Source organism: Puma concolor, chromosome A2 (genome assembly GCF_028749965.1).
Source record: "Puma concolor isolate L17-30 chromosome A2, mPumCon1.1.hap2, whole genome shotgun sequence".
NCBI lineage: Eukaryota > Metazoa > Chordata > Mammalia > Carnivora > Felidae > Puma > Puma concolor.
This window is the reverse complement of record NC_141668.1, coordinates 119,443,057-119,458,758: the sequence shown is the minus strand read 5'-3', so window position 1 is coordinate 119,458,758 and position 15,702 is coordinate 119,443,057. Positions and strand designations below refer to the sequence as shown.

General features: G+C 43.2%; 1 protein-coding gene across 1 annotated transcript in view; it reads left to right on the top strand.

Moving 5' to 3' along the window:
* The first annotated feature begins 1,053 nt into the window (after positions 1–1,053).
* Positions 1,054–15,702, top strand: part of LOC112857889 (interleukin-1 receptor-associated kinase-like 2) — an 80,095-nt gene continuing 65,446 nt past the window's right edge. Inside the window, exons 1-2 of the mRNA XM_086697450.1 lie at positions 1,054–1,637; positions 3,650–3,772. Of these exons, the coding sequence (XP_086553576.1) occupies positions 1,298–1,637; positions 3,650–3,772 (463 nt within the window). The 5' untranslated portion in view covers positions 1,054–1,297. The remainder of the gene's footprint in view (positions 1,638–3,649; positions 3,773–15,702) is intronic.

The window sequence follows — 15,702 nt, the reverse complement described above, 5'->3', positions numbered from 1 at the left end:
GTCGGGGAGGGGCACAGAGAAGAGAGAATCCCAAGCAGGCTCTGCACCATCAATCAGTGCATAGCCCAATGTGGGGCTCAAACTCAGGAACCCTTGAGATCATGACTGTGCCACCCGGGCGCCCCTGGGACATACTTTTTAAAAATGAGCAAGGTCTCAGAGAATTTAAAGAATTCTGCCCAACATCACATATCTGAAGCTACACCTGGAATGAGAACCCAGGTGGATGTGAATTTCAAATCGCACATAGACTGCAGTATCAAATATTATCCCATTTTCAATTTCCGTTAATCCTTTTGATTACGTCCAGGACAAAGTTGGTTTCACAGCTAATACTTGGTGCTTAACATCTAACCCTTGGCTAACCCGTCGAACCAAGAAAGAGCAGGCTGAGAGCTTTTAACAGACTATAGATAAAATTTAACTGTTTTGTTTTCATTTAACTTAGTCCCACTGTACTCTTACGTGGCAAATGAGAGCGAATTTCCACTGATAGTAGTAATATAAAATTTCTTAAACTTGTTCAACTGCTTTGCATATGTACAGAATACCTTTAAAAGGAAGCACAAAGGGGCACCTGGGTGGCTCAGTCGATTGAGCGCCAGATTCAGGTCATGATCTCACCTCAAGGTTCGTGGGTTTGAGCCCCGCATCAGGCTCTGTGCTGACAGCTCGGAGCCTGGAGCCTGCTTCGGATCCTGTGTCTCCCTCTCTCTCAAAAATAAATAAATGTTAAAAAAAAATTTTTTTTTAAAGGAAGCACAAAAACTGGTAATACTTCTTTTCTCCGCGGAGTCTTTATGGGTGGCTGGGGGAAACTAGGAGGAGACGGACATTTTGACTTTATTATATTCTTCTACACAAAATTCGAATTTTGTGACCGAAGATGGAGACAAAACAAACGAGAAAATTATTAAATAAATAATAGCGCATTTGGTAGGGAGAATATGGCAAAAACCATGAAGGTCTTAGAATAAATGAAGCTAAGGAAATGCTGTGTCAAAAACTTATCGGTGCGAAAAAAGAATCCACTTTACAGAAGAAACCGTGGACGAGGTGGCTCAGCGTCAGCCTCTGCCTCCTGAATGCTCGGTTCCTGTGGCTGGAGGTTCCACCTGCGCTTGCGCACAGTCTCAAGCCGGCCATTTCTGCGAGCATCTTCCACAACCGACCGAGAGCGCGCAGAAACAGCACGCACGCTTGCGGGGACGCGCACGCACGCGCGCCACGCCCCACCCCGTACGGCCCCACAAATCCCGAGGCGGCGAGGCCCGGGTTGTCTAGGCTCCGGGAGGTAATGCCCCGGAAGGCAGGGAACTTGGAAGAGGCCGAGGCCGGTGTGGAGGAGGTGGACGCGGAGGAGGTGGGCGCTGAAGAGTACGGCGGGGAGGAGTCGGGCGCCGAGGAGTCTGGCCCGGAAGAGTCTGACCCCGAAGAGCCGGGAGCCGAGGAGGAGATGGAGGCTGGGCAGCCGCGACCGGTGCTACGCTCAGTGAACTCTTGCGAGCCGTCTCAGGTCATCTTCTGCAACCGCAGTCCGCGCGTCGTGCTGCCGGTGTGGCTCAACTTCGACGGCGAGCCGCAGCCGTACCCGACGCTGCCGCCCGGCACGGGCCGCCGCATCCATAGCTACCGAGGTAGGTGAGCCGGGGTCGCCCTGGCCCGGGCCGGCCCAGCCCGGCCGCGCCTCCTGCTTTGTCCCGGGGCGCCGCGAACGCCTGCTGGTGCCCCAGAGAGGTTGTGACAGATCCAGGTTGACGCTGCTACTAGGTGGTAGCCAATTCTTTCTTATAGGACTGAGTAATTTGTATCGGAGGTGGCTTTTCCCCCTTACACGTATATTTAACCCTAAAAGTGCTCCGTACCTAATGCCCGTTTGTTCATTACGTCTCTGAGAGAATCTCACACTCCCGAGTGTCCCCAGTGGACCAGGTCCGCGTTAGGTCCCTGCCCTTCATGGAGAACACAGTCCAGTCGGGGAGACAGATGCATGCATAAACAGATGAGAACAAGCCAGTGTCACAGTTGCTGCAGGAGGAACGGAGCACAGCGGCCCGTGGGAGCTTGGAGCAGGCACCTAGCTTAGTGAAGGGAAGGGGTGTGTAAGTTTCAGTTAAGGACAGCTTTCCAATGGATCGTTTTGCCTTGAGAGTACGCGGTAATGTTTCTCAGACCTTTACTCCAAACTTCCCCTGATATTAAAGGAGGGAGAACATAGTTCTTCCAGGGATCAACATTTCTGTAGTCTTCTATTTTATCTAGGAAATTGTGTGAAATTTTGTTTTTTTCATCCAAAATTTATCTGTGCTTGAGTTAACATAAATTTTTTTTTAGAGAATCTTTTTTTCTTTTTTTTTTTAAGTTTTATTTATTTTGAGAAAGGGGGCGGAGAGAGAGAGGGGCAGACCATGACCTGAGCCAACAAAACCTAGAGTCTGCCCCTCAACTGACTGGACCACCCAGGCGCCCCTTAATATAAACTTTTTAAAAATTACCTACCATGAGGGGCGCCCGGTTGGCTCAGTAGGTTAAGCATCCCACTCCCAGCTCAGGTCATGATCTCGCAGTCCGTGGGTTCAAGCCCCGCATCAGGCTCTGTGCTGACAGCTCAGAGCCTGGAGCCTGCCTCAAGTTCTGTGTCTCCCTCTCTCTCTGCCCCTCCCCCACTCACACTCCGTCTCTCTGCCTTTCAAAAATAAATAAACAATAAAAAAAAATGACTTACTGTGTGAATGTACTTAATGGCACTGAACAGTACACTTAAAATGGTTAAAATGGTCAATTTTATGTAAGTTTTACTATAATAAAATTTTTTTTTACCAGTTTACATTTCTTAAAATTTCCCACCAAATCTTCAAGTACATTTGTGTCCCAGGAACACATTCAGACATGCTTTCCACCTGCCTTAAACAGAATGTTAGTCCTGGGGAAGGGGGGGGGGTTGCCTTCTTCCTCTCTCTCTCTCTCTCTCTGTCTTTGTCTCTCTCTCTTTTTGCATATGATGTATTTGTTTCTAAATTCACGTATACCTTACATACAGTAAAACACACAGATCTTAGAGATTGATGCGTTTTTGACAAATACGACACCTAGATCAAACTATAGGTTAAAACATTTCCATCACTCCCGGAAGTTCCTTCCTGCCCCTTTCCACTCAGTCCCCTCCCTTTCAGAGGCAACCATTCTTTTGATTTTTCACACCATAAATTAGTTTGGTCTATTCATACAGAATGTACCCTTTTCTGTGTGGCTTCCTTTTCTGAACATGATCTTTTTGCATCTTCTTGTTCTTGAGAAGCACAGATGTAAAGAGTTGGTGAAGTTCTTTTAGTTTGCAGTGTTGGGTGTGATTCGCAATGCATGTATTTGCTTTTTGACCATGGTAGCAGAAAGGGTGCTGTATTTGAAGCCTCAAGTATCTGCTCTTTTTCCCTTACTGTCCTCGTTGCCTTGAGCAAGTCACTTGGCTTTTTCAGATCTATTTGCTCATCTGTAAATAGATCTGTTGTGAGGACTGAGTAAGGTAATATTACTGGGAGGGCTTAGTAAGATATTTAAGTAGCGTGGGAGGCAAGGACTTCAGGGTCAATCCAGGAAGATGAAGGAAATGGGTGTGTGGCTACATAACAGCCTCTTCTTGTTTTAACAGGTCACCTTTGGCTTTTCCGAGATGCAGGGACATATGATGGACTTCTGGTTAACCAAACTGAACTATTTGTGCCATCTCTCAATGTTGATGGACAGCCTATTTTTGCCAACATCACACTGCCAGGTACTGATGTTCTATCTTACTTTATAAAAAGATAAGGCTGGGGGTGCCTGGCTGGGCTCAGTGGGTAAAACATGTGATTCTTGATCTCAGCATTGTGAATTCAAGCCCCATATTGACCATAGATCCTACTTAAAAATAAATAAATAATTATTTAATTAAAAATGATAAATCAAAAGATAAGGCTGTTGGAATAAGTAGAGAATAAGCAACTTGAAGGATCCAAACCTTTATTGGTTTTTGCTGGATGCTAGTCAAGTTATCCAACCTTTCTGTGTCCTTTTCTCCACTATAAATAAAATGGAACTAATTTATTTGTATCTTCTATATTGAACAAAGATGTGGTTGCTCAGAAGCTCTTTGGGCTTGTCAGAAATGAGCTGAATTAAAATACCTGATTGTCAGGGTACCTGGCTGGTTCAGTCGGTAGAGCATGTGACTCTTGATCTCAGGGTTGTGAGTTCACGCCTCACATTGGGAATAGAGATTACTTACAAAATTTAATAAATAAGTAAAATATCTCATGTAATTATGAATACATTTTCATTTCCCTGGCCTTAGAGCAGAATTATGCCCTAGAGTCTTAGAGAAGAATAAAGTATAGAGAATGAGATATCATGGCTTCTAGTGTTGTATCTTTTTTTTTTCTTTTTTTTCTGAGAGTGTGAGAGAGTGTGCCTGTGAGTAGAGGAAGGTCAGAGGGAGAGGGAGAGAGAGGATCTTGAGCAGGCTGTACGCTATGAGATCATGACCTGAGCGGAAATCAAGAGTTGGACACTTAGCTGCCTGGGCATCCCTAGTGTTGTACCTTTTAATGTTATTTAACCCACTCAAGCTCACAGTGCCAATCAGGGGTTAAAAAAAACACACCAAATTGAATGTTAATATCATGGTTTACGATTTGTTTAAAACTCATTTGATTTTAAATAGAAAATGACCTATGACCCAGCAATTGCACTACTAGGTATTTATCCAAGGGATACAGGTGTGCTGTTTCAAAGGGGGCAGATGCACCCCCATGTTTATAGCAGCACTGTCGACAATAGCCAAAGTATGGAAAGAGCCCAAATGTCCATCAATGGATGAATGGATAAAGAAGATGCGGTATATGTATATAATGGAGTGTTCCTTGGCAATCAAAAAGAATGAACTCTTGCCATTTGCAACTATGTGGATGGAACTAGAGGGTGTTATGCTAAGTGAAATCAGTCAGAGAAAGACAAATATCATGACTTCACTCATATGAGGACTTTAAGACACAGAACAGATGAACACAAGGGAAGGGAAGCAAAAATAATATAAAAACAGGCAGGGGGACGAAACAGAAGAGACTCTTAAATATGGAGAACAAACAGAGGGTTACTGGAGGGGTTGTGGGAGGGGGGATGGGCTAAACGGGTAAGGGGTATTAAGGAATCTACTCCTGACATCATTGTTGCACTATATGCTAACTAACTTGGATGCAAATTAAAAAAACAAAAACAAAACTCGATTGATTTTATTAGGTTGAACCCAAACAAACTGTTCTAGTGGGTTAAAAAACTCCAAATACTGGGGCACCTGGCTACCTCATTTGGTGGAACATGCGACTCTTGATCTCGGGGTTGTGAGTTCAAGTGCCATGTTAGGTGTAAAGATGATTTTAAAAAAATATTAAACACCCAAATACATGTAGCTTCATAAGGTTCAAACTGATATGTATGTATAGATCCTATCTTAAGGAAGTAGGTGTATAAAAATTGGTAAGTTAAATTGATAAATGTAGTAAATTTTGCCTTATAGGATACCCTTACAGTGTCAGTTTCCCAGTGAGCTTAAAATAGAATTGGAGGGGTACCTGGGTGGATCAGTCAGTTAAGCATCTGACTCTCGATTTAAGGTCTGGGTTTGTGAGATCGAGCCCCGCATTGGGCTCTACGCTGACAGTGCGGAGCCTGCTTAGAATTTTCTCTCTCTGCCCCTCTCCTGCTTGTGTGCTTGCTCTCTCTCTCTCTCTCTCTCTCTCTCTCCCTTTGTCAAAATAAAAAAATAGACTAAAAATAATAAAAAATACAAATAAAATCTTAAAAATTTTTTAATGTTTATTAATTTTTGAGAGAGAGACAGTGCGAGCTCAGGAGGGGCAGAGGGAGGGAGACACAGAATCCGAAGCAGGCTGCAGGCTCCGAGCTGTCAACACAGAGCCTGATGTGGGCTCAAACCCACAACCCAGGAAGTCATGACCTGAGCCGAAGTCAGTTGCTTAACTGACTGAGCCACCCAGGCGCCCCCCAAAAGTAGAAATAAAATAGACTTGGAGTCCCTCAAATCCAGTTACAGACTGTTTGGTTATCTGTTGCTGTGTGAGAGCTACCCCAGAATAACAACCACCTTTTTATTTGTTCATAATTCTACAGTCTGGGCTGAGATCAGCGAGGGGGGTTTCTGCTCACTGGTGGTGGTTGGTGTGGCTGACTTCTGCTGGGAGGTTGGCAGGAGGTTGAGCCTCTCTCCCATGCTTTCTCAGGGCATGACCCTCTTTGTGTGGTGTCTCCTGCCGGGTGGCTCGGGACTCCTGACAGCATAAAAGCAGGAGTTGCCAGGGCTTCTTTTTTTTTTTAGTTTTTAAAAACTAAACAATTTTTAATTTAATCTAATTAATATATTTTTAAAAGTTTATTTACTTATCTTGAGAGGGGCGGAGGAGGGACAGAGAGAGGAGAGAGAGAGAATCCCAAGCAGACTCCATGCTGTCAGTGTACAGCCCAACACGGGGCTTGATCTCATTTACTGTGAGAGCATGACTTGAGCAGAAATCAAGAGCCGGACACTCAACTGACTGAGCCACCCAGGCACCTCTTAATTTTTTATTTTGGAGTGTGAGCAGGGGAGAGGGAAAGAGGGAGAGAGGGAGAGAGAGAGAGAGAGAGAGAGAGAGGGAGAGAGAGAGAGGGGACCTTAAGTGGTTCCACACTCAGTGCAGAGTCTGATGCAGGGCACAGTCCCACAGCTCTGGGATTGTGACGCTCAACTGACTGAGCCTCCCAGGTGCCCTTAAGTTGCCAGGGCTACTTAAAGCTTAGGTTCAGAATTGGCACAATGTCACGTCACCCACGTTCAATTAATTAAAGCACATCACAAGCCCAGCCCTCTTATAAGGGGAAGTTATTATACAAGGTCATGCATACCATGAGATGTCCATGAGGGCCATCACATTCCCCTCTGCCACAACACATGTACTCAATTTTTTTTCCTCCAGAGTGAGGTCCTTCTGTAGTAAATGGAATTGCTATGGTTGGCAAAGCATCTTGCTCATTTCTTGTCCCAAGGCCCGAGTCTGCTGCTGAGGTTTTGGTTTTCTGCATTTACAGTGTATACTCTGAAAGAGCGGTGCCTCCAGGTTGTCCGAAGCCTAGTCAAGCCTGAGAATTACAGGAGACTGGACATCGTGAGATCACTCTATGAAGATCTGGAAGACCATCCGAATGTAAGGAAAGACCTGGAGCGGCTGACACAGGAGCATATTGAAAACCAGCGGATGGAAGGGGAGACTGAAATGAAATGAAATGAAACTGAAATGAAATTTGCACTCCTGAGTCTCGGCCTTAGATGGTACTGACTAGTCTTGATCTACATTTAGGACTGGTCACTTATTCTCAGATTCAAGGTGTCTCATTCCCGGAGGGAAAAATCCTCCATTGCTTAAAGGAAAGTTAACTGACTTCACTAGGCATTGTGATGTTTAGGGGCAAATGTCACGAAATGTAATTTAATGCCTGCCCTTTCTATAAGTATTCAGGTATTCATCAAGTAGTTGCATTTTTGCCTCCTAGTAAGTCAGGAAAGTTTGTATGTAAGGACTTTTGTGTAAGTGCTTCAATGAGAATTGCAGCATACTCTAAAATTGTAAGAAAACAGTGGCATCTGCTTTTAATTGCTGTGTTGTGGTTGGTGACATGTCAGCCTCCCACTTGGAGAAGACAGACATGTCCTTGAGGCAGGGACAAGTCTGTCTTCTCTTTGAGACCCCAGTGCCTCACACATTATGAGCCTTCAGTCACTGTTTGTTGAATGAACAAACCAGTGGATACTTTGGTAGAAAGTGTTTGGAGGTTTTGCCCTTTTTTGGGGGGTGGGGAGGTGGGACCTTACGGTGTATACCATAAACAAATGTTTTAAAGGGAATTACTTTTATAGAAAGCACTTTTTATAACTTTCTAAATTTTGTGCTTTTCTGTGTCCGCTGTTGTTGCAGTGCTCTTTTATTTGTTTCTAAACCAGGATTAGCTTTGTGGTGATCACTTTTTTTAAACTTGACAGCTGAACTGAAGATAGGAGAAAATAGCTGTCCTCTTAATTCTAGTATTAAGGAGCTACTGCTGTACTGCAAATAGGTTTTTGCCAAGTGTGGATATTTCTGTTACTTTTTGTAAATCCATTACATTTCTGTTTGGCTTAGCATTTTTTTTTTTTTTTTTAATGCTGCCAGCATTTTAACCAGGGGCCAGTGGTTTTGGGTGCTGGGGACCACTGAGGAGAGCCACTCTTGGGTTCATGTGGACTCACGAGGCTGCCTGGTTTAGCATTTTTCATCAGGCAGGAACTGGTGAGACTTTGCACCTGGCTGGAAGAGAGGTGGAGGAAGGAAGCCCTCCATCTCTGGGATTACTTACAACACAGAATGGATTCCTGGAGTAGCTAAGAATGTTTTATAGTTTTATAAATGTACAAATCCTTTCTTATAGGCTGGACTTAAATTGATTAATTCACATGCAATACTTCTATCAGTCTTATTTTTTTTTGGTAACTAATAGTTTAAAAAAAAAAAAAATCCCCCCAGTAGAGAACATTTTGGTAAAGACAGTAAAGTAAAAGGAAAAAAAAAAAAAAGATCACTGTAGATATATTACTTGAATACAGCCACTAAACATTTTGAACTTTTAGCCTCTTTAGGGCATCTTGTGGTTGGTTTGGTTTTACATAGTTAAAATCATACTGAATATACAGTTTTGTATTCTACCTTCTCAGTTATAACTTTATAACTTAAATATTTTCCCATGGTATTATAAGCTCTTTTCAGACATTAGTGCGGTCTTCCTTTTGTAAACAGTGGGATATTTCTTGGTATCTCTAGTTCCTGTACTAACCTTTGAGCACAATTCCTGTGCTCTGAAATCAGCATGAACAAGACAATGCTCCACAGTTTCCCCTAGACTTTGTTTCACCTAATCTTAAGCCCCTCTTTCAACATTCAACAAATCGATTAGCTTTTGTTTCTTAAACGCACTGTAGCACTCATTCAGTGACACACCTCTCAGTGTCTGCCGTGTTACGAGCTGTTGGGTGGGAAGAAAGAAATCCTGGGGAGCTGGTAGCAGTACATATTTGAGGGTGGGATGGGATGGGGGATGTAAGAACGTAAGGATTAGTTCAATGTTGGTTGTTTTTTTTTTTAAACCTGTCTTTGTCCAAATGAAATTCGTGTTTCTCTTGTGAAACCATGTAGATTGAGTACTGTGTTGTTTTGTGTGTTGTCCAGGAGGATTAAAAACCTGTAGCATGAATAATATGTTTTTCATTTGAAATCTTATGACTGTATCAAATGTATTGCTCTTAAGAGACTGTGATGTTTTCCTATTTTGAGTTTAAAAAAACCTGTTCTTTAATACATTAAATGGTGCTGAGTAAAGAAAATAGGTAGGGTGTGTCTCAGTATTACTTCAAACAGGCTCTGTTGTGAGAACTGTGTTTCTTTAAAGGCTTGAAGTGGGGAGGGGCATTGCAAATACAAGCAACTGTCTTCATGCTCAGTCCCTTTTCTTTTGTTTTTATTATTTTTATTTTTTAAATTTCCTTAAGTAATCTCTACACCCAATATGGGGCTCGAAGATCAAGATCAACCCCAAGACCAAGAGTCACATGCTCTACTGAGCCAGCCAGGCCACCCACCCTGGTTTTATGTATGTATGTGTTTGATTTTTAATTTTTCTTTCTTTTCTTTTTCACCGTGTTTTATTTATTTATTTTTAATTTTTATTTGCTTATTTTTTCTTAAGTAGGCTTCGTTCCCAGTGGGAATCCCAACATGGGGCTTGAACTCACGACCCTGAAATCAAGACCTGAGCTGAGAGGTGCCTGGGTGGCACAGTCGGTTAAGCATCCAACTCTTGATTTTGGCTCAGGTCTTGATCTCACAGTTGTGAGATCGAGCCCCAAGTTGGGCTCCACACTGAGCATGGATCCTACTTGGGATTCTCTGTCTCCTTCTCTCTCTCTGCCCCTCCCCGACTTGTGCTTTCTTTCTCAAAATAAATAAACATTAAAAAAGAAGAACTGAGCTGAGATCAAGAGTTGATGCTTAACCCTTAACTGACTGAGCCACCCAGGTACCCCTTGCCATTTTTTTAAATATTTATTTTTGTGAGAGCGTGAGTGGGGAAGGGTCAGAGAGGGAGGGAGATGGAGAATCCCAAGCAGGCTCTGTGCTGTCAGCGCGGAGCCCAATGCAGGGTTCCAACCCACTGTGAGATCGTGACCTGATCCAAATCCAAGAGTCAGACACTCAGCCGACTGAGCCACCCAGGTGCCCCCACCATGTTTTTTATTTTTTCTAATTTTCAAAAAAAAATGTTTATTTTTGAGAGAGCGTGTGAGCAGGAGAAAGTATCACTGTGAAAAAAATTAAGCCTTACAGAAAAGCATTAAGAAGAAAAGTACTCACATTGGGAACAAACGTGTTTGTTTTTTTTTTTCTTCCACATAAACAGAACCAACCTTAACAGACACCTCACTGAAGAAGAAACACAGTTGGCAAGTAAGCATATGAAAAATGCTTCACATCATGTCACCAGGGAAATGCCAATTAAAATGAGATACCAGGGGCTCCTGGGTGGCGCAGTCGGTTAAGCGTCCGACTTCAGCCAGGTCACGATCTCGCGGTCTGTGAGTTCGAGCCCCGCGTCAGGCTCTGGGCTGATGGCTCGGAGCCTGGAGCCTGTTTCCGATTCTGTGTCTCCCTCTCTCTCTGCCCCTCCCCCGTTTATGCTCTGTCTCTCTCTGTCCCAAAAATAAATAAAAACGTTGAAAAAAAAATTTAAAAAAATAAATAAATAAATAAAATGAGATACCAATACATACCTATTAGAGTGGCCAAAATCTGGAGGATTGCCAACAAATGTTGGTGAGGCAGAGCAAGAGGAATTCTTACTGCTGGTGGAATGCAAAATGGTACAGCCACTTAGGAAGACAGTTTGGTGGTTTCTTACAAAACTAAACTTATTATTATATATTCCAGCAATCCTGCTCCTTGGTATTTATTCAAAGGAGTTAAATGCTTGGGTATTTATAGCAGCTTCATTCCTAACTACCAAAACTTAGGAGGAACCAAAGTGTCTTTTAGTAGGTGCATGGCTAAATAAACTCGTTCCAGACAACAGAATATTAATCAGCACTAAAAAGAAATGAGTTGTCAACCATGAAAAGACATGAAGGAAACTTTAATGCACACTACTAAGTGAAAGAAGCCAATCTAAAAAGGTCACCCAGTGTATGATTTCCGCTCTGTGACGTGGAAAAGACCAAACTATGGAGTAAAAAGATAATGGTTGCCAGGTTATGGAGGGGAGGGTGGGATAAATAGGCATAGAACAGGGTTTGTTTAGGGCAATGAAACTCCTCTGTATGATACTCTAATAGTAGATACGTGAGTTTTTGCAACATGGAATATACAACACCAAGAAAAAACCCTAAAGTAAACTATGGACTTGGGGTGATAATTATGAGTCAATGAGGGCTCATCAGTTGTAACAAAGATACTGCATTGGTGGGGATGTTGATCGTGGGGGAAGCTTTGCATGTGTGGGGGCAGGAGATGTATGGGAAATTCTTATACCTTCCTCTTAATTATGCTGTGGTTTTTAAATTAAAAAAAAATTTTAATGTTTATTTATTTTTGAGAGAGAGAGAGAGACAGTGTGTGAGCTAGGGAAGGGGCAGAGAGAGGGAGACACAGAATCCAAAGCAGGCTCCAGGCTCTGAGCTGTCAGCACAGAGCCCGATGTGGGGCTCAAACTCACAAGCTTTTAGATCATGACCTGAGCTGAAGTCGGACGCTTAACTGACTGAGCCACCCAGATGTCCCAATTACACTGTGATTTTAAAGTCTATTTAAAAAAAAAAAAAAAGAACAAGAAAGCTGAGTGGTTATCATTTTATCAGTACTTATACTGAGAAGGTTATGAAAGGACAGGCACGGTCCTAGAAATCAACACACTAAGGATATGAAATAGATAGCAGTGTTTTGCTCTCTTGACACGTGAGCACCAATGTGAACTTTTCAGATACTTTCACACAAAGTTCCTGTAACCTGTTCTTACCAGCTCAGTCCTACTCTATGCCAGTCACTGGGCTGCCTGATACCCCTTCAGTAGTTCCCTTTTCTGTCGGCACACTTAAACTGCCTGCCCCACAGAACACTTCTCCGGGGCTTCCCCTCACCGCACATACCCTGTAACCCATTGGCAGATCATAGAAAAAATGGATAAGCTTACGATGTTAATCAAAAGGATTTGGGCAATAGCCCTGGATATATAAAAGAAAAACCCACAAAACTTGTTTCAAAGTTGGAACATGAGGGGCGCCTGGCTGGCTCAGTCAGTGGAGCATGTGGCTTGATCTTGGGGGTTTGAGCTCAAGCTCCACGTTGGGTGTGGAGATTACTTAAAAATATTATTTCAAAAAATATTTATTTATTTTGAAAGAGAGAGTGAGCATGAGTTGGGGAAGAGAAGAGAGAGAAGGAGAGAGAGAATCCCAAGCAGGTTCCATGCTGTTAGTGCAGAGCCTGACATGGAGCTCGACTCCCACGAACCGTGAGATCATGACCTGAGCTGAAATCAAGAGTTGGACGCTTAACTCACTGAGCCACCCAGGCACCCCTACTTAAAAATGTTAAAAAAAAAATATCGGAACATGAAACCTCAGGAAAGTATGTCAGCATAACATACATACAAATAGCAATATGCTCTCCCTGTTCTTCAGGCAGAAAACACAAAAGATTGCCTTGCACCACTTGGGAGAAGTTGAGTCTTAGAGTCCTGCATTGGCCCCACAAATGTTAACAGAACTAAGACTACTGTAAGGACCAAAGGAAATCATAGCGAACCATTTTATCTTCAGATAAATTGAAGGAGAGTTCCTTGGTCAAGGGATAGCTTAGCAGCATTGTGCTTGAGAGGGAGTGGCATGAGATGACATTCTTCACCTTTAGGAGGTCCCACACAAGAATGCTGGGAATGTGAGGATGATTCTATCAGGTCTGGAATACCCTGTCCTGGAACAACTACAGGGAGAAGGGAGGAATTGTGAGGGTGGCCTGGTGTGCCCCTGGAGCAGCAGTTTTCCAAATATTGGTTTATAGTTTTCCTTGATAGACTTTAGGACTGTCCTATGTCTCTTGTAGATAAGAAAGCAGACTCCTCTGGAACAGACCCCAATACTGAAAATAAATGTACATCCCAAATAAAGGGAAGGAGGGAAGGTGTTCATTCTCTTTCTCCTATTCCCTCCTCCCTCCGTGTGTGTGTGTGTGTGTGTGTGTGTGTGTGTGTGTGTGTGTGTGTTAATAGAAAATATATTGATCTCCACCCCTGGTTCCCAGCACATCGTTCCTAAAACCCTGGTAAATTCCTAAATGATAAAGCACTAGGAGCATCTTTTGTTCTAATGAAGCAACTCTAGGTAGGCTTTTGAATGGCTCCTGGCTGGGGGCTGGTCACCAGAAAGATACCAAGTCATGATTAGAAGCTTGGGATTTTCAGCTATGCCCCATCTCCTACTTCTGCAGAGAGGGCAGAGAGGATGGAAATAGAGTTAATAATTGATCCTGCCTCTGTGGAAGCCTCCACAAAATCCTAGCAGTAGGGGGTTTGACAGCTTCTGGGTCAGTGCACTTCTCTAGACTGGGAGGTGATGCAACCCAACCCCATGGGCACAGAAGATCCTGCACCCTATGTATCTCTTCATCTGGTTGTTCATCTGTATCTGTCTGTCTATTTATTTATAAAGTGTATTTATTTTGAGAGAGAGAGAGAGAGAGAGCATGTGCTGAAGGGGGAGCGGGTGAGGGGCAGAGAGAGGGAGAGGGAGAATCCCAAGCAGATTCTGTGTTGTAGAGCCCAATGTGGGGTTTGAGAGATCACGACCTGAGCCAAAATCAAGAGCAGAGGCTTAACAGACTGAGCCACCCATGTGCCTCTGTATCCCTTTTTTTTTAAAAAGTAAATACTATAAGTGTTTCTTTGAGTTCTGTGAGCTACTCTAGTAAATTAATTGAACCCAAGGAGGGGGTCATGGGAACCTCCTATCTGTAGCCAAGTAGTACAGAAGTGGTGGGTGACCTGGGGCACTGCTACTTGCCATCCACATCTGAAGTAGGAAGGGAACAGTTTTGTGGGAATGAACCCTTAATCTGTGGGATCTGACACTATCTTCAGGTAGACAGTGTTAGAAGTAAGTTAGGTTGTAGCACACCCAGCCCGTGTTGCAGAGAATTGCTTGTGGGGAATCACTCCCCTGCCTCCACATTTGGTGACCAGAAGTGTCAAAAGCTAAGTGTTCTGTGTAAAAGTAAAGGAGAAACATAGAGGAGAGGGTAGAACTGTTTTTTGTTTTTTTTCCTACCCAAGAGAAGAAGAGAGTAGGACTGGGTTTTTTCTCAAAGCCCTCTGGGAAAATTAATAAAAGGAAAACTCGCTAAAATGGAATCAGGAGGCCAGTAGGGGGAGCTCTCACACCCTACCACTCCTGATCAGTTGCATATCCATAGGAAGAGATGGACCTTGTGGGTCTACACTACTTTACCATCCCAGTAGGAGAAAAAAAGGTTTACCTCTTCTCCCAGCAACAGCGCAGCCAATGAGACAACTCAGCCAGTGAAAAGCCAATATACTTTAAACTCCCAGTTTGCTCTAATGGACTTTATGACAGCACTCCCAACTCCCCTCTTTCATCTATAAAAGAGACTTCCTCTCTTTTGTTCTGCGACTTGCCTATGGGTTTTGCAGTAGTTTGTGTGTCCTGAATTCCAATTCTCTGCTATTTCTGAATGAACCCAATTTTGCTGGTAAAATAACTGACAGTTTTATGTTTAAGGTTACCTACTCTTCTGGAGAATGATCATGTACTATTGTGGTAGGGTCCCCTCCCTAAAGGAAAAAAAAACAAAAAAACAAAAAACCTCAAGGCAACCTGGCTATATGCATACGTGACAACATCCCTCACGACCTTGTAACGTGAGACCACTTAATCAGACTGCATGCTTGTGTGTTACCATATATGGGAAACGAAGAAGTAAAAAATAAATAAAAACCTACTTCAGGTGCCAGGTGGCATTCGGGGCTCAGTTCTTTGCATATGAACCCAACTATGAACCCAACTGAGTGGTGCCAGCAGGAATAAAGTTGCTTCCTGGAAAGAAAAGCCTCGGTGTCACGACTCTTTGTGTGAGAATCCTGCTACACTATCAGAAAAAAACAATGAAGATATTTTTATTAGACAGAAAAAAACATGTGCAAAGTACACAGAGACGCTTTGTTATTGTTAATCCCCTATCATCAGTCTTCTTTTCTCGTCCCAACTTTGTGATAAAACACCGGTTCTCAACTCTGCCTGCCCATAATTAGAATTACCTGGGAAGATTTTTAAAATGCCAGTGCCCAAGTCCCACCCCAGTCTGGATCTTCGGAGGCCAGGCTGGGCATGTACAGTTTGTCAAAGGTAATTAGATGTGAATAGGTCTAAATGACATAACTATATAACTAATTACATTCAGCCTCAATAACTGTTTCAACTGATTGTGGGAGGGAGGGTATTGGCCAGGGAAAGCAGCTAATTAGGGGAAGAAATGAACTGTGCAGGATCAAAGGAGATTTCTCTTTGTGGTGAGGCAATATTAT